The 19,842-nt window shown below is 33.7% G+C and overlaps 1 protein-coding gene across 3 annotated transcripts in view; it reads left to right on the top strand.

The window, feature by feature from the left end:
- The first annotated feature begins 5,060 nt into the window (after window positions 1–5,060).
- Window positions 5,061–19,842, top strand: part of LOC110109686 (reticulon-like protein B22) — a 29,641-nt gene continuing 14,859 nt past the window's right edge. For 2 of the 3 annotated variants that reach the window (XM_020840874.2, XM_020840877.2), the window contains exons 1-2: window positions 5,062–5,337; window positions 16,143–16,284. In XM_020840874.2, the coding sequence (XP_020696533.1) occupies window positions 5,141–5,337; window positions 16,143–16,284 (339 nt within the window). In that variant the 5' untranslated portion in view covers window positions 5,062–5,140. Of the gene's footprint in view, window positions 5,338–16,142; window positions 16,285–19,842 lie in introns of all 3 variants that reach the window. The other variant, XM_028691724.1, reaches the window with a different exon arrangement.

Raw genomic sequence — 19,842 nt, 5'->3', positions numbered from 1 at the left:
TTTTGAGAACAACGGAAAACAAAAACACATAAAAAACCTAAAACCATACAACACAACGAACAAGAAACATTATTTCAATGAATACATTGAGCAGCAGAGTTGTGAGCAGATGAATGATGTCGTGCAGCCTTCATATGCCAGTATTTCCTATTGCTCACGAGGTCTTTCGGGGTGAGAGCACTCCTGCAACAACTCAACAACAGTCAATGTTAGGACACCAAACAGGTCTTGGGATCCTTACTTAGGAAAAAGTAGGAATACAATGTAGGTATGTATGTTGTGAATCATGCATCTTTACAGTCTCCACAACCAATGGGTACTACGGTGAAATGGGTAGTGGTGTGAGATGTGTCCTAGCATGCCACAAGACAAAACATCTAACTCCAGGAAAAGGGTTTTTCTTAAGATTGGTTTGAGTTATAATGCCTCTTCCGAGGTTCTGGCTTTAGGATAAAAAAGTGGAAGTCATCCGATTTTTCTTACATGTACAAAATCATTTTGAATCTCAAATTTGTTCTTTTTAATGGTATCATTCTCAACTCTCCAAATCTTTCCTTCAATCATCTTTTAGATTTCTTAAGATCGAACTTAGAGGTGAGGTGTGTGAAGCTTTGTAATGTCATTTATGTTCATCAATTAGTTCCAACATTTTTATTGGTTAAGTCATCAAATTTCCATCACAAGAGCAACCACAGAGACAGGTGATGAGTTTTGGTAAATGTCAATCAGTGCATGGGACTTCTTTAACGCAATGAGCATCTTCCACGATCAACACTTCTCTCTCTCGCAGTATATCTTTCAGACACGAGTCTCCACTTTTAACGCTAGCATGTGTGCGTAAGTGTATTACTAGTGCTACTCAGCTACTCATTCTTATATCCTTCTTGGTCTCATTTCTCTCGCGTTCCATATCAAGGGGTTCCTCACAATTTCAAACAATTCATCAGTAGGTTGGGCTCCGTTGTGAGGGCAACTCGAGCCCTCTTCCTGGCATCTACCTTCTCGGCTCTCACTAGTGATTTCTTCCCCTTATTAAGCACGGGTTCGTTGCTCTTCCTTTTCGGTTCGCTCTCTCACCAGAGGTGAATCAGTACAGATTCTGCCCATAGAAACCCTTGGGATTTTCTTTTTTGTCCTTCTTAAACTTAGGTTTCTCCTCAATCTTTTCCTGCTTGTGTTATTGAAAGTGTTGGGCAATCGGCTCTCAACCATGTCCCAGGTCCACATCAAAACAAACAACATCAAAAAATCCTTTAATGTTTATGATCCTTACCTTTTCTCCACTTTGATGCGTGCTTTTTGTTTCTCTGAAAGCTTTGAATTGCCTTGATGGGATGAAGGCAACTTCATCGCTTTCAGACCCGGAAGATTTCAGAATCCGATTTGTGCACTTTCAGTGCAATTGTTCTCCTTTTTCTCTTCCATGTTCATCAAATTTCTTTGATTCCCCCTTGCTCGTAAGCAATGAGTGGAGCCAAGTAAGTTAATCAATAGAATAGATGTTCAAATCCTAGATAGTGATTTGCAGTAATTTTTAGCACTGTACGAAGAAGGCAAAGCATCTCAAATTTTTTTTTCACTTTTCATAGTTCGAAAGCTCTTTCCTAGAGCAATGCAGTTGAAGTAACAATTTGAGTAAACCTATGACATGTCAGAAAAGAGGTTCATCAAGTCATACGAAAAGTTCGTAGTCATGTAGAATGTTAAACGGGGATTGTTTAACCTCATTAGTACCTTCATAGGTGATGCACAATTTATCCCAAGATCTCTTTACCAGTTTTGCAAGCTGAGACACGCATGTAATCCTCAGATTTAAAGCACAGGTACAGAAAAAGCAGTCAACTCCAAACATTTTGCATTTAACTTGAGCTAAATCACGTTATCGAAAGTCCATGTCAGTAAAAAGCAACTCAGTTTAATGCCAATTAATTCACGAGAAAGGTGGCAGAAATAAACCTTTCTTGAATAAGCATCCACATGCGATAATCAGTGATTTGTAAAAAATAGAAACGCGAGTTTTACCAATCAAAAGGTAAGTTGTGTCAAATCAGTGGGAGCATCGGGTAATAGAATACCCTTTCGTGAGGTACGATTCCCAAGGTTAGCCATTGGATCTAATTCGAAAAGTTTTCAAACGTGTAAATTTTTGAATCCCGCTCTGGATACCACTTAAAAGTTGTTAGGAATTATTAAGCCCCTATAGAGAGTGGCCCCAAGCTAACCAAGAGGGAGGGGGGGTGCGGGGGAATTGGTATTTTTAAGAATTATCTTTTCACACAAGTATATACAAAATTGTATATAACCAACAATGCACACGACAAAATAAATGACAGGACTTAAAAAGTGCGGAAAGCAAAAAAATTATAGAACAACGAGAAATATTTATCAGTAGTGTTCGTGTAATTCACTTCGACCTACATCCCACTCCTTGGAGGCTACCCGTCCAAGTATGCACTACCATAACCACCGTCTCTCCTGTGCCCATTGGCTAGGCGGAGAAACCCTCACAGACACTTATCCTCGTTTGCCACTCCGGCAAAGCCATGAGAACCTTAATCTGCCTTTTTCATTCTCCTGAAGCTGGCAGGAGAACCACAACTCAAAAGCTAACCCTTACCTCTTACCGACCTCGTCAACGGACGAGAAACTCGAGATCGAGAACAATGTAAGAGTGCGACATCACTTGATTAGGCAACCCTTTGTGAATACCCTTACCAAGCTCCCCCTACAAAGTCCTCTCTCCCTCACCTCTCTCTTTCTCTCTCAAGGTCTTCTCAGGTCAAGGCAGAGCCAAAGGTTTTTCAAAAACGTAGAACAGAGGCTCTTAAATAGAAGAGCTTCAAGAGAGCTCATTATTGCAAGTTTGCCGACTTTATCTCAAGGGCCTATTGGACAGGCCCGGACATATGGACACTGGCCTGCCGATTAAAAACACTCAGAAAGATCGGCCAGAAGCATCCCTCCTGGGACTCGAAGAATTATCATGGACACCGGAATCAGGCTTGACGTTAACTAGGCTGTGGAACTTCTGTCCAGGGCCTACTCCTGGCCGATCTACGATCGTCCTGGCCGATCAAGTTCAAATCATCTGGGAAAATGATCCTCTGAGAAATAGTCCTGGATACGAGCTGGTGACCGATATCTTTGAATCATCCTGAAAGTAACTTAATAGGTTTTTGGACTGGCATCGGACCTCGGACCATTCCTGCTCGATCATCCAGGGACGATATAAATCGTCAATCAAATACAGAACCTTAATTACTCACCTTGTGATTTCTGATCATAATTGAAGACATAATTTGATACATTTCGTCCTCAAAGGCGAGTCAATTATCGTCAGGCCGGATAATTAAAATCATACAGTATCCTTAATGTCTTATGGCGGCAACTTCTATTCTGTTTGAGCTTATCGGGGTCCCCCTCCCCCCACCCCCCCCCTCCTTTCTCTTCCGTTCCGTCCCCTCCCCCCTTCCCCCGTTTTTCCCCGGTCCTTCCTTCCCTCCGCCTTCAATGGCCGGGAGTACAAGTATCGTCCTAGGCCGGATTGCTAATGCGGCTGGCCTAATTAAGAATCCTTATTTAGACTTTTTGTTTATAAGCCGATCGTCCAGGCCGAATACAAAAAAATCGTCCTGGACCGATATTGAGTAAAAACAGAATTCTAAGTCTCCAAGTGTGTGTGTTAGGCGTTACTTGCATCAGTCTCTTTTTACCATTACAAAGAGACTCAAAAGGAAAAACAAAAGTACAGACTGACTCAACCCTAAACCTACGCAATCCTGAACTGGCTTCTTCTTGATCGTCCGATCTTCGATTCCTGAAAAGTTAGAAGCAACAAGCAGTCCAAGAGAAATAGTGTTTGTCAATCATCAAAACATAAGTCATGAAATTAGATTTGCAACAAAGCCAAAAGAAAGTATAAGTCTACCTTTATTGTCTCTGAACACACCACCAATGCCAGCTCTATTAGATTTTAACAAAGATGCATCAATGTTCACTTTAATCCATTCACCTATATTACTTTTTTTAAAGCTTCTCCTCCTTGTTGTGGGGGCAAAAGGAGATACACATTTGCTAGTTCAATCCTAGAAAAGGAGGTTTCCAAGGAGTGGACGTAGGTCAGGTTGGATTGATCCACTATAAATTTTGGTGTGTTTGTTCTTATTATTTTCCGCTTTTTTATTTTTTCTGTGATTTACTGTGTGGTTGAAAAACTCTGATTTTTTGTTATTTATGAAATTAATTCGTTTCTGCATTGGGGATTAAGGTGTTTGTTGTCAAATATTAAAAATTCTAAAAAAAATATTTTCTTTTTATTTAAAAATTTTTAAATTTTCAATTCATTCCCCTCTTAATTAGCCATGGACTGATTGTTTGAGGTCTCACAACCTCCTCGAACTTTCAAATTCTTCGGTCAAAATTTTTTTTAGCAACTCTCCTTCACAATAGAATTTCTCAAACAATATTTCTTGATGGATAATGAAGTCATTCAATGCTTCCAATAAAAAATGAGAAGCTCACTTCTCACACCACAAACCACTAGGTCACAACCTCTAAACTTCAAGGCATGAAACTATCCCATAGATAGTATCCTCTTAGCAATGATGAATATTTTAAGATCAACGTTCTTTCAAGCAAGAAAAATAATAGGCAAAGCTTATAAAAGCTAGATGGGCGTCAAAATATTATCCATATACTAATTTTCAAATTTTTAGCTATAAAATAAAGGCAATTTTATTATTATAAATTTCCCTTAAAAAGATCAAATAAGAAAGAGATTTATTATCATTAGATTTTATGCTGAAGTTTATGAAAATTACAAAATCTTAGATGTATCACAAATATCTAAGAAATATACAGATCTTATGATAAAATCAATGACTAAAAAATTCTTATTGGTATGATCTTATGTGTGAAATTTCTTTTTGCATTGAAAGGTATGTTCCTAATCCGAAAATAGACGCACATAAATAAATGAACTCAATATTTTTCAAATTTATGCACTTGGTTCAATCTAATTATTTCGGCCTAAAATATAAAAAATTCATTCTATTTGCATTTGCAATCCTTCTCTGCTGTAAAATAAAAAAAAATTGCCATCTTGAGCTCCCAGACAAGCCATTAGAGAGAGGGGGAGAAAATGGACGAGGTTGCGGCGGTTTCGAAGGGTGGATTGGAGTTAGGTCGACCGGCTGTAGTGCTATTATGCGGAAGTCTCGTATACTACCACTGCGCGTACCGGGATTCAAGCCTCCTGTCGCTCTTCTCTGACGTTCTCATCGTCCTCCTCTGTTCTCTCGCCATCCTGGGCATGCTCTTTCGCCAGATGAATATCTCGTGCGGACTCATAGAAACTTTAATCTATCTATGCTTTTTCGATTTACATCTTCTATCTTGCTTTAATTATACTCTGGAATTTGGTTAATAGATTTAGGTTGGATCTTTTATAAGCAACTTGGTCTTAGTTCACCTTGAATTTATGTTTGTGTCTTATTAGTTTTGGGGAAAAGCAAAGTTTCTCGATTTTGTTGTCTAAGATTTGAGAATACCTAACCCTGGTGTCGATGATCAATTTCATGGACATTCTGTGATAGAGCTGGGCTTCTTTGAACTAAGAGATTTGTTCTTGAGCTTAGCTCAAAGAAATATTTCTTGCTCTAATGCTCAGTATTTTGCTTTATATTGGTTAGTATTGAGTTCGTGTTAATATTGTGTTATTGTTCATACTAACCAATACTAAGCACAATACTGAGTATTAACCCAAGCCCTCTCCTATTTCGCAGCTTTAGGGCATCTCCAACCGAACGGCAAACACTTGTTTGCCGTTCTTGCTTTGCTCCAACCGATCTTCATTTTTGACGCCATTTGATCGCGGATGAACAGTGCGACGCCAATATTGGCGTTGCACTGTTCATCTGCGGCATTTTCTTCTCTCTACCGAACAGCTTGGGAAGAAAGGCGCCAACGAAAACGACCATTTTAGCGGCAAAATGGCGTTGGATTGGAGATGAAACACGGCATTTTTTTGATTTCCCTGCATTTTGCAGTGAAAAATGACATTTTCGGTTGGAGATGCCCTTACTCACTTATCCTTTTCTCTTTTTCTCATTTTTTAAGGTGCGAGATTTACTTTAAGGCTGCCTTGTGTTGTCTTAAGGTTTTATGATTTTATATTCAAACTTCAAACTTGAGGTCTTCATCGTCTTTGAATTTTAAAACCCATGGACATGATTCAAAGTTATCATTTATTGTTGCTTTGAAATTTTAAATGTATAGATAGTGCTATGTGGCACCTATGTTGGATCTTTGGTGTCAAATAAAAGGATATGTGTGCTACTTAAACAACATTCTATAAGCCTTGGAAATTCACTATCTAAGGACTATCTAGGACTATCATAGTCACTAATAACATTCATTTTGAAAGAATTTTCCCCTGTCAATAGATCAACAACTTTCTTGACATTCTAAGATTGAATATGTGTCAACCCCGTACATGGTCTTATTAATTTATAAAAAACTTATGTTTTTGATAACGTCACTTGGGATTGCTCATTGTGAGCACCTTTCTGAGGAGGCACCTCTTCTCACAAAGTTATTAGGGAATTTTATACAATATGCATAAGTTCCAATGAGCAATGTTGTATCAAGGTACAGGGTCCACGATTGGTTGCAAATTTATTCTCTTATTGAAGAAGCACTAGTAATATTTGACAAATAAATGGACATATGATCCATAGCTCAAAGTCTATGTATTTGATCCTTTATTGCTATTTTTTATTCCATTTTGCTATTTCACTTCTATAAATCTGCGAGTAAAAATTTTTTCAAGGTACTTTGACTAGTAAATAGTATTTATTATTTGGATATTATGATCTTCTTCCAAAACTCTTTGGCCATGTGGTGTCCTTATTTTAAGTGCAAGTTTTTCTGGATTAGTTTTCTTTTATTTCTTCTCTTGATGGATCAAATCTTAGGATTTAGGGTTTCCTAATGTAGTTCTAGGATAAGTTACACAATAAGCAAGTACATAATGTCAAATTCACAATTCATAAACTTCTAATTTAACTAATTAATTGTCCTTTTAGATGAAGACTAAAAATACCTAAAATTAGTAATTCTTTAATCATAACCTGATAGAAATATTGTTGAAAAATTAGGAATAATAAAATAATTATATGTTTGGTCACAAATTAATAAAAAAATAAAGTTTATCAAATTTGAAAATATTCAATCACATAAACAAACTAATCATTAATTTTAGAGAATTGAAATAAAGTTGCTGCAAAGAAGTAAATAAATAAATTCAAATTGGATGTGATGATTGAAGATAACTTCCCTTGTAAATCCAGAGTCTTCAATTGCACTATGCTACGAAAAATCACATCCAATTATTACATAAGCAAAAAAGCAGAGCAATGTGTAATCAAAGTGGAATATCCATGGAATTATTATTTTTTTACATGTTTTAAACACATTTATTTATAACCACAAATTTTGTGTAAATAACTAAATAAATGGATAGTTATAATGACCTACTCCTATAGATATGAAATCACTAAATTCATGCAATATAATGCAAAAAAAGAAAAAAAAAAACCAACAACTATCAAATGGTTACATTACTTAAATTCAAGGAGATCTTGTAGCTAAAGATTGATAGGCATATTTGCTTGCTACAAGTCACTGCTAAACCAAACGTTCAAGTCCTATCCCAAATAAAGGCCCCAAACAATCCAACAAATGATTTCACAACTTAAGTCACAACCATACCAAACAACAACCTGCCAACTAAACCACTTTAGGACATAGGCAATGCCAAACTAATTCAACATAGAAAACTTAATCAGACCAAGAAAAAATAGTCAAAAATAATAATGAACACAACATATTCTCATACGAATCATTATAGGGATGATAAAACTAAAATTGGAAAAAAAAAACTAGAATAATGTTAATTTTCACATTGTTAAGTAGCTTGTCTCAACGGAACTCATCCTGCATTTTGGATGAGTATGAATTTTGTGATTTGCATCAATTTTTTTTATATAAAAAATTTAGCTTCAATGAATTGAACATTTGATATTCATTAAACAAATATGGCCATGGTTGTTTTGCTTTCTATAATGTAATCCATAATATTTTGCATATAGATTTGTCACACAAGTGTATAAGATACCTTTAGTTTCCACCATTAGTTGTTGACATAATACCACTATCTACTATTATTTCTATCATAAGCTGCATATGACCATTTGGGAAAATGTTGGATGTGAATTTCGAAGGAGATGAAAAGAGGGAAAAATTGAAGTCATTGGTGACTAGCTCATGATATAAAGTCAAGATAGATTAAAGTTTGGACTAATATCATAACTTCAACATTCACTCCACTGGTGTTATCTGATTATATATTGCCTCACATTTCTAATAGTTAATTTCTTAAAATCTCATTATAGAAATCCTTTACGATTTAAACAAACTATTAACTTGTCATCTAATTAAAATCATACATATATCCTATTCACATAAGCAGTAGGGTTTTAACTATCATAATTAATAATCAATTTTTTGTGATTATCTTCATGCAATTTATGTATATAAAGTGCAAATAATTGTGCAAGTTCATTAGGCCTAGACTTCATAAGAAGCTCAATTAGATCTAAGATAAAAATTTGCGACTATTATAAATGGGTTTATGCATGTTGAGCTATTAACTAATGAATTATATGTAAACTCAATTATAGGCAATATCAAATCCTAGATAAACCCACTTGGAAGGACTTGGAATCCAATCCTTTCTAAGGAAAGTTATGGATTATTCATGCAGTTTATAGATATCATTAAAATATAATGAGTGTGTGTGGGGTACATCAAACATTTATTTTATGAAAGAAAATGAATCCTTTTAAAAAATTGATCTACCATGACATATAATCATGTTTCCTATAGTTTCAAAGTAATCCTGGTACAAAGTCCATACTAACATCTTCCTAATGCTTATAAAGAATAGATAAATATTTATATAATATGAATTTTTTTTCTTTTATATTTAGTTATTTAGCAAGTTCTGCATTGTTAACTACTACACCCTGATATTTGATTCTTTGAGTCTTAAATCAACTGAGTCATAGCTGTTATCATTTGTGTCAGTGCATCAGGGTTAACAGTAACATTAGGTATTGTCCTTTCCACTTCCTCTTCTTCAAAATTATTTTGGTTCCTATTTATAATAAGATAGTTCATTTTACATTAAATCATTAATAGTTATCCTAATGGCTCTTTCAATATGATTCATATCTAAATTGGTCTATGATATCACTTTTGTCACGACCCGGTCCTGATGCTCGTACTAACGAGGCGGGAACGAAAATCAGACGGTAGTAATTTTTTATTCCTTTTATAAGTAAAATAACATAAAGACATCTCTATCCAGCTAAAGAGCCACTAATATAAGAAATATTCAATTAAATCTATTTTTTTTCCATTTATCAAAGCTAATAATTTCATCGATCATAATTTATCTGTTTTCATTGATGCGTCGTCTTCTATAAACATACTATTTTCTTTCTGCCATTTCTATTTCTTTAGAGATCTACCTGGAACATTTATTTAGTGTTTTGAGTTAATCATGTAAACTCAGTGGATAATTATTATCAATCATAAAACAAAAACACAAGTATATCAAATATATATATATATATATATACTTCTTTCTTTCTTAATACAAAATAAAAAATACATACATCTTTCATGTATTAAGCCATATAATTTATATAAGTCCTTTTATATTCAATCATAATTGTCCATTTTTATGTAACATTTCTTTCAACATATTTGACATTTAATTCATTTTCATAACAATTTTCATTTATACATGAGCACTGTCTAAATGTATCAATTAAGGTACTACCATTTTCATTTCCTGTTTAACGTACACGAATACAGTGCTTCCCCAGTCAGTACCATACGGGAGTGAACTTCTGTCAATAATTTTTCTTTACTTTTCTTTTTATTGTTTTTTCATTTATTCGTATATCATTCATTCATATATACTTTTGATATACATATAAATATCATATATATGCATAAATACTTTCTAATTTTATTTTCTCTTTCCCTTATATAGTCTTTTTACATATTATTTTTGTCACGTGTTTGTATTTATATATATTTGCTTATTTTATATGTAATAGTTTTAAAAAATAAACATAAGTCTTAAAACACTTATCTAACATGCTTCTTTCAAAATGAAATAGAAAAAAAAAATTAAGAGAAATTCTATAAATACTCACTTTAATTCTTTTAAGTCCTCGATCCTTAGTACAACCTAAAGAAATTCATAACCATGAAAATTTTTCATTTAACTTCCATAAATTTTTCATAAATATTCATTTAATTAATAATTATCTCAAATCTAAATTTTTCTTTTTCTTGTTGAATTCTTGAAAAATTGAACTCCTACAACTTGATCGCCCCCTTTCTAAAATTCCTAAATTCATATAATATAAATTTTCATGAAAATGTGATTTAATAACAAAAGTTAATATAAGTTATACAATAAGAAATTCTCTTACAAATAGAGATTTTCTCAAAATTCTAAAATTTTTCTTTTTCTCCCAACATCCTTTCTTCTCGCTTTCAATCTCTTCCTATTCCTTTATTAAAACATCACTTACTTTAAATGAAGCAAAACAAGGGAATTTATACGGAAATGGAAAGAAAAAACTCAACAAATCTTCTTTCCTCTTCCTCTCGATCGTCTTCTTGTTCATTAAGATTTCTTCCAATTTACTGCTTCTTTAGTGATAAGAATGAAAAAAAGTTGATCATTCTTATCCCTAAACACGATCAATTGCTAAAAATCACAAATCGAGCCATCTAAATTCGCCCACGCAAGCCTTCAGTTCTGTTCCCCGCTGTTTTGCAGAATTAATAGGTGGCCGGTCGATTCAATTGAACCGGCCAGCTAAACCGGTTATTACAAAAGTCAACACATGTCCTTGAAATTAATGCCTATGCCCTTCGTTGACAACAATGCTAATGCACTACCCAAGTTGGTGCTTGACCTATTGATCAATTGTCTCCCCACCTATAAGAAGAATAATTGAGAATACCACCAGTAAGTTTTTGATGACAACTCTAAAGCTTCAAAGGTCTACTTCCACCATAAAAATGTTCTTTCACAGTTTATATCTACTACTTTGTATCAATAATTTGTCTACCACAAACAATTCAAATTTTGAATTTATATATTTTTATAAATTTCAGAATTTTAATGGTTTGGATTTGAATAGCTGATCGTTCTATGTAATCTGTATCATACTGTATGATTAGTTATGCAAATTTTCAATATTTTTTTTTAAATTATTCTTACTTAATTTTCAGAATTTACAAAATTTCCTTCATATTAAACAGTACAATACAATATGATTAAGTAGAGAATCAAATGTTTTAATGAACTCTATTTAATTTTGTACCTCCCCTTATGTGCGTGTGATCATTCAACATATTTTATGCTAACATACATAAAGACTCGAGAAAATAAAAAATACAAATTACAAATCTATAGACATTTAATTCTTGGTCTTTTTTAATATTTACGGATTTTCTTCGTGTTTAATTTTTCAAGTCCTCACCCTGAATCTGTCACTTATGTGCTTTCTGCATTATTAATATTAAAATTACTTTCCTGCACATATTTTTCAAACTGTGATTAGGATAACTAATAATTTTTATAATTATCAAGACACTAGTGTACATCAGGCTCATGAGTTCAACACCTCCCACTTGATTCATGACATGAGGTTACAATCAGTTCATTGAAATCTATCACTCTAGGTACAATAGCATGTGTAAGCCTCCTTATCATTGCAACTATAATTAAAATATTTTGTCCAATTAAATTCTAGCTTTCTAAGAGAACTGATAATTGATGTCATTTTAATACTAAACTATTTAATAAACCATTTATAAAATATAAAAATCCCTTAAAAACTCTAAATCTTATGAATATTAGTTGGTGTTTGCTAATTATTAATTTCTTTAATTTTATCAAGTTCAAGATGTATAGTCTATCAACTGATATAACAAATCCCAAGAATTATAAAAGATGACGTAACAAAAAATATTTCTTCATATTTATATATTAATTCTTATTTGCATTACTTTAAATTCCTTCCTAAAATTGCTTCTAGTTATTCCATCTAGTTTTACTATAAATCAATTTATCATAAAAATACAAAATCAAACATTCTTCATTTAAAGGCTGAAGTACATTATTTATGGTTCTAATGAAAGTATTTTGTGTCTTAGTTAATCGAAAAGTCATTACATATGATTCATACTATCCATTTTTTCTTTTAAAAGCAATTTTTCATTCATCTCCCTCTTGCTTTCTTACCTATTGATAATCACTTCTCATAATAAGTTTTGAATCGATAATAGCTCTAGTTATTATATTCAACATTTTATCTGACCTAGCCATAAAAAATCAATATTTTATGGTAATCTTATTAATTGCTTTACTATCCACTCACCTTCACAATTGGGGTTAAATTTCAAAATAATACCCCAACTATTCATATATATGGTCATTTTTTGTCCTAGAGTATAACGTTGCTCTAATTTAATCTCGGGACTATATAAAATTGTTCCAAAATGATTCCTTTCAGACTAAATTGCGAACAATTTTATATAGTCGAGGGACTAAATTGAGATTAAGTTTATATCACAATTACAACATGAGAGACTATTTTGAATCAATTTTATATAGTCGAATGATCTATCACTATATATATCATTTTGAATGGGTGCTAAACATCTTTATTTTACAAAAATTGTGGTCTTATCTAGTCAAGCTAATTTATACGGATGCAGTGTGATTCAAATTTCTACTTATGCCATTAATAGTTAATTTAGTAACAATTTTTATTCAATTCAAGTTATCTATGATAAGCTTGCAAATTCTATCATCATGCTTGAAATAGGTTTGAAACATAGACAAGGCTTTTGATATGTAGTAAACCTCCTAGCTGTAGGAGATTTCAACAAATGTTCAAACTTTAAGGCATGTTTGAAAGTATGTTCAAATGAGGGAATGGGATGAGGTTTTATCTCTTTATTTTTGTCAAAAGTCATAATCGACATATAAACATGAAAGTTTCAATTTTCAAATCTTGAATGATTTCAGTACAGAACAGTAATTCCTCAAATTTGTTCATATTTTTTGTGATAGTTTTTTTTTTTTGCTTTAGGGCATTAAATTTATCAAGCAATCTATATCATGATATGACAATGGCAGATATTTTTCCTTAAAAACTTATTTCATTTCAACCAAAATAGTTGTAGATTCTTTACTCAACTTTTCCTTTTATTTTGCCACACTCATCTAATACATTTTTAGCTTGCCCAGTTATTCTCAATTTAGCAAATCTAATTGATGTTCACCTGATATTGCTTGTCGTTTAAAGAAATTATCCATATCCATCACCCAATTGAAAATGCCTTCGTATATATTTGACTATCAAAAGTTTACGCTTCCATTCTAACCGTTTTTGGTTGTATCTTCATCTAAGTCATAGGGATTGTCAGACATGAAAAAAACTAAAATTGAAATCTAAAAGATAAATAAAAAAACTGCTAAAATTAGATCAACTAAAGTCAATGCTTGAATTGTCAATCTGCTTGTTTCATCACACACGTCTAGCTTTTTTTAATGAATATAAGCTTTGAGATTTGCATTACCTCTTTATCTAAATTTTTTTGTTAGTTGGAAGTGTGATTGGATTTCACGAGTTTTTCCATATATCTTAATTTCAATTATATGCATGAACTTTTGATTTGATGTGGTTCTTGTATGATCTCAAGTTCTATTGACTTGTTTCTTCTGGTTAATTTATCACTAATTCACTCAGATTTTACTAATTTTTCTATGATTCGTCTTAATTGATATGTAGTTGCTTGTTTGCTGGCTTCCTCATGAATTTCACATGCTTAATTTTAGCACCGATTTTGCTTTAAGTAGATTTAATCTTCATTAGGGAATCCATAAACATTACATGTTTTGTTATATTTGTATTGCTTATCATTTGAAGCGTTGAATCTCTTTAAAAAGAAAAGCCTAAAGTTGATTTTTTTCTACGTAAATATAAATTATGAAGTGAATAGGAGATTGATCATGGCTTCATTCAATTATGTAAATTCTTTTGTTCTTAATATTATTGAATATCTTAATATGTCACACATGTACTAGATAATAACAACCTAGAAATTGGCATTGTACAGGATGATATTAGCTGTCTTTATCAATCATTTGTGGTTGTAAATTAAAGATATTTATTCTTTTACAATTAATCTTGTTTCTAATATTCATCAAATACAATGTCATTTATTTTTTTAATGTATGCTTAATCTTGATATGGGAATTTTTATCTCGATTATCACTTCTTGCTTACCTTTTGTTGTGAAGAAAAGATAGATGTACCGACCATATTGATTCAAAAATTTAGAGAGTTATTTGAAACCTTTAAAATTAGAGAGGAAATTTACTTTTCTATGTTTGAGGTTTAATAATAGAGTTTATTAATAATGTAGTCTTTAGACTAGCTTAGATGCTAATGAGGAGTTTCAACAAGTCTAATAGAGCTTAGGGATTTTTAATTGCAATCCTAGTGGCAAGGTGGTGAGATTAAACTAGTTCCATTGCTGGAAGCTTTTGGTATTAGAGGATTCAAGCAGTGTTAAAGAAACAGAAGAAAAAAATTAGAATGTCCAACTCTCACCATGACGAAGAGGATGATCAGTCTTGCAAAGCCTTGGAAACTTTATTTTTTCACTCCCCTTGATGTTTCTCCGTCATTACAGATAAAGTGAGGTAGCCTCCCACTTGAATCCACTTGAATGAGAGAAGAGGGAAAATGATTTTAGTTGTGAATTCTTTTAAGAATTGTTAAGTTTTTTAAATTGTGTTAATTTCCTATTTAAGATAGGAGGAATTAGGCCAACTCTTAACAAGTAGTTACACAAGATGAAGAATTTAACCAAGTCTCCTCTTGCCTAACAAGCTCTTAAGGGGTAGCTAGCCACCGTAGCTCTTGAATTTTATAGCTTTTTCTTTTCTTTCCAAAGTTTTCTTGTTGTAATTTTTGTATGTAGCTACATATGAATCCTTATTTGTGCCTAAAAAGCTCAGAGCAAAAAATCTATTGTTTAAGTTAGCCCATTGTATCTCACTTCTAATTTTCTCAACAATAATGTACACCTAAATATCCAGAAACCTGTTCGATTAGGCTGAACCAATGCTTGGAAGGCCTCTTGGTATAAACTATCTCTTCAAAGGTTGGAAATGCATGAATAAATGTAGAAATTGTGCACTATTCCCTTGACTACATGCTTAAATTATTGAATTGATGGATATAGAAGCAATTGTCCTGAAACCAAAAGCCATGAACATCCTTATCTGGTTGGTTGGTAATTGAAGATTATAAAATTCATGAATCAAATCTTACGTCTGCTTCCCACATGAAACCTCTATTAAGAATTTATCATTTATTTATTTTTTATGCTTCTCTGTTAACCTGGGAACAGATTGACAGCTTCAAGGATTTTGCATACAACCGAACTGCCAAACATGCTGTGATAACAAATGAATCCCCTAGTTTTATTACTCTGGAAGACATCCTGTGAGTATTGTTTGCTCAAGCCCTTCTCTGAATGATCATGAGATCTATTAAGTATGAATTTAACTTCAGGGGATTATGCAACACTAACTGGACTCACTCGAAGTGAGTCTGCATTTGTTCTTCATCTGCTTGATGAAAAGCCCATATTGCATCTCTCTGCCGGCCGGATACTGTTATCCAGTGCCAGTGAATAGTTCAGTCTTGCTTGCCAAGGGGAGTCTATTGTGACAAAGCTAGTGTGTCCCAACTCCCAAATTTTTTTGTAGGATCCCAAATTTCTGTCTTCAGGTTCAACCGAAGATATATTTTTTCTTTAAATACTCCATCTCATTTATTACTTTGTAAAAAACAAACTTGATATTCAAATTCACTTATTATTTTCAGTAGAAATTAATTTCAAATGATGCATCTGAGACAGTCATCAGATTTTTTTGTTTACCTCTCTTTTTTTTTTATTTCTTGAAGGGTACCAGTTGATCCCCTTGAATGGCAATTATCTCAGGATACTTCCAATAGCCTTGCTGCTTGTTTGGCTAATACAATAGGAGCAGCAGAGTCTGTCCTAAGGGTTGCAGCTACTGGGCATGACAAGAGGCTCTTTTTAAAGGTCTTTGGCTGACCGCTGACTTTCATTTCAAATAGTGTTTCTATATTCTTGATAAAATTTTTTATTTTCAAGATTAAACTTCTCGTTTGGGTTGTTATTTCATATGAATAAGTGGCCATTTATTAGAGCTTTTTTTGGGGGGACATTATTTGACTTTCATTAGTTTTAAATGTTCCCCCAAGAAAAGCTCTATTATGAATATAATTAAAAAAAAAACTATAACGAATATAATAAAAAAAAAACTATTATGAATATAATTATTTGACTTTCACTCACTTGCATACCATTAGTTTTTCACTCTTGCCTTTTTCATCCGGAAAATATCATTCTTCAGGTGGTTACAATTTGCATATGAATATAATTAAACAAAATGTTGATCTAAACACAAAAAAAAATTGCTTAAATCACAAATATCTGTCCAACTGCACATCTCTCTCAGCACGAACGCCGCTCAAATCCCGCATAGCCAGCAACTCGGACGTCAGACAGCATGTTATGCGACAAGCTTCGCACGATCTCCATTCCGGCCATGCTTCACACGACCTCTCTGCCTTCGTCGTTAAAATGAGGAAGAAATGAGGCTTCCCGTTTCTGTTTCCTCACACTTAAATCCTGCACCTACTTCGACTTATATCCATCAATTGGCCCAGCTCACTCGAAGAGATCGCCGGTCTTCACCCCATTCGACGGTTTTAGCCCATTGATCGATCCAGCTCATCCCGTCGACGATCCTCTCCCTATAGCGGACTGAATCCCGCACGTTGCTGCAAAATCCGAGCCCCTCACCCTGCTCTAGCGCCTTCGCCCGACTCCAATAAGCTGCTTCGACTCTGAGCCTTCACCTCACTTGTCTGACCACCTGCTGGCGAACCTCCTTGCTCTAAACCCGATGCCAACCTTCCTAGCTCTCGATCCCTTCCATCGAGCCCACTTGCATCGAGCTCCCTAAGTAGATCCCGACGTTCTCCACAAGCTCCACCTCCCTTCTCCCTGAGGACATCTCCCGACTAAACCCCTACAGCAGGTAAAATTTTTATGATTTTTTTGTAATAAATTATAAATAATTATTATTAGTTATAATTTATTATTATTAACTATAATTATTAATAGTTAATTAATTATGATTAATCATTGATAATTATAATTAATTATAATTAATAGTTATTACAACAACAACATCAAGCCTTTCTCCCACTACGTGGGGTCAGCTACATGAATCTTTTTTATCCATTATGTCCTGTTATAACACAATTTTTTAAGGATTCATGTCATAATTATTCAACAAGTTTTACACTGGCTATCGACTACCTAACGCAACCCTTAACTTTTCTCATCTAGGACGGGACCTGGCAACGGCATTGTTAATTATATGTCATTAATTATAATTAATAATTGCTAATTATAGTTAATTGATATTAATTATATTAGTAATAAGTAATTATTAATGATTATAATTAATTATCATTAATTATTATTAGTTGTAATTAATTATCTTTAATTATAATTAATTATAGTTAATTATAATTAATTTTTATTAATTATAATTAATTGTCAAAAAAAAGAAAAAAAAAAGAAAAAAAGAGAAGAAGAGAAAAAAAGGAATATAAAAAAAAATCTATGGTCCTCAATCCACATGCCCTCTATCTCGACATAGCCATCAGCACAAATATCGTTGACACTTCGCCTATACCCGATCACGAAGGTATAATTCAAATCATGTCCTCGGCGCTTGTAGCGCGGCGAGCAACCACCTATGCGTGCTTTTCTTAGCACGGTAGATGGAAGCTCATCGCGGTGTTTGCAACGAGGCAGGTAATCATTGTGCATGCTTTTCTTAGCATGGTTAGGCAAAAACTTAAGTACCTTTATATGAACTTGAGTGCTTGGGGGGTCAGAATTGTGCATTTTAAATAGGTACCCCTGAAAACCCATGGACGCCTTCAATTTTGTGGTGCGATTGAAGATTACGGCCGCGGTGTCACCTGACACTAAGTGTGCATGTCTTTCTTGATTTGGCGGGAAGGCTAAGGCTCCCCAAATTTCCCCTAAACGAAATAGATGTTGGGGTGTTGCCGAGATTCGGAATAAATATGCACAAAATTTAAATGAACAATAGGGGACCTAATTCAAATTAAATGATAGGGAATAGAACTTGCAAATAGAATAACAGAAAACCAGACCCTAATTTCTAAAATGTACAATTAAACTAAAAATGTAAATGATAAATGATAATTTAATACATAAGCGAATACAAATCGACAAATAGGGAACTCATGGCGGGAGACCTTTAGACATGAATAACTTGCAATCAAAGGCCAACCACAAAATGCACAAGCATCTGCTACATACAACTCAGAAAGACCTTATATGCAAGCAACAATCAGCTTGTAGATTGAAGCGGTGACCCTTGCAAGAAGTAGTAGAAGGTCTATCATGCACACAACATACCAAATAAAGATGATTGCTGACAACAGGTATTGAATGCAACATTGTCTTATAGTCAACACCAACAGCTTGCATGCAACTAATACTACTGCAAATAAGTACGTCAAGCCAATTATGAAAGATAATGGTAGACATGACACAAGTATAATGACTTCCCTGCAAGCATTGCAGCAGAAGTACAAATTAGGGGGCTTATGATGTGATAATTCATATGCAAATAAGTATTTATAACCAGCTTCAAATATGAACACTTGCAAACAGTAGTAGAAAATAAGCATCCAACATAATTTTCCTGTAGATAATAGCAGGGAGCTTGTAATGCATATAACAATCCTATCCGTAAGTAGTGGTAGAGAATTTAATGTTGATTGACAGCTGGTGTCAACGTGTATAAATATATTACCTTGCTTGTAATCGATAGAGGTTTTGTTGACAAACAAGCGCATTGACTCGCTTATAAGTAATGACAAAGGATATAACAACTTGTTAGCTAACATATATTGGAAAATTAGTGATGAATGCAGCTCAACTGGTAGCCCATGTCATTTACATGCAAATGAACACATAGAACCTGCTTGCGAAGTGACGATGCTACCTATAGACGTGTACATGTGGCGCGCAACATACATTAGGGTGTCCAAGCATTCAACAACAACAATGCCCTACAAGCATACTCAGCCATGCAAATAACAATAATTGATCATGAAGTGAGTGACCAATCAAGATGCGTTTGCATAACTCAAAGAAAGTGTAGCTTGCAGCTTGCATACAATTAATATGCAAACAAACACATTTAAATCTCTTCAAATGCTGACAAAAGATATGATGGCCCCCTCTGCAAGTACGTCTGAAAGACTTGCATTAAATGCAGCCCACATGTGCAAGAACCATGTAGGGAAAAAAGCAGCGTTGTTTTGTTTTGACAGCCGATGTCAACATGCAGATGAATATACAAACCTACCTGCAGTCAACAACAAATGGTTGATGAACAATGATGAATGGCAGCTCAACTGGTCGTCCACATTGACATGCAATGGAACATATAAGATTTACTTGCAAGTGGTAATATTGCCTATGGGCATGTATGTGTAGTATGCCGCGAATGCTAGGAGC

The sequence above is a fragment of the Dendrobium catenatum genome, unplaced genomic scaffold (genome assembly GCF_001605985.2).
Source record: "Dendrobium catenatum unplaced genomic scaffold, ASM160598v2 original_scaffold_59640, whole genome shotgun sequence".
NCBI classification, from domain to species: Eukaryota; Viridiplantae; Streptophyta; class Magnoliopsida; order Asparagales; family Orchidaceae; genus Dendrobium; species Dendrobium catenatum.
The sequence above is the reverse complement of the archived record's forward strand: the minus strand, read 5'-3'. Positions and strand labels throughout refer to the sequence as shown.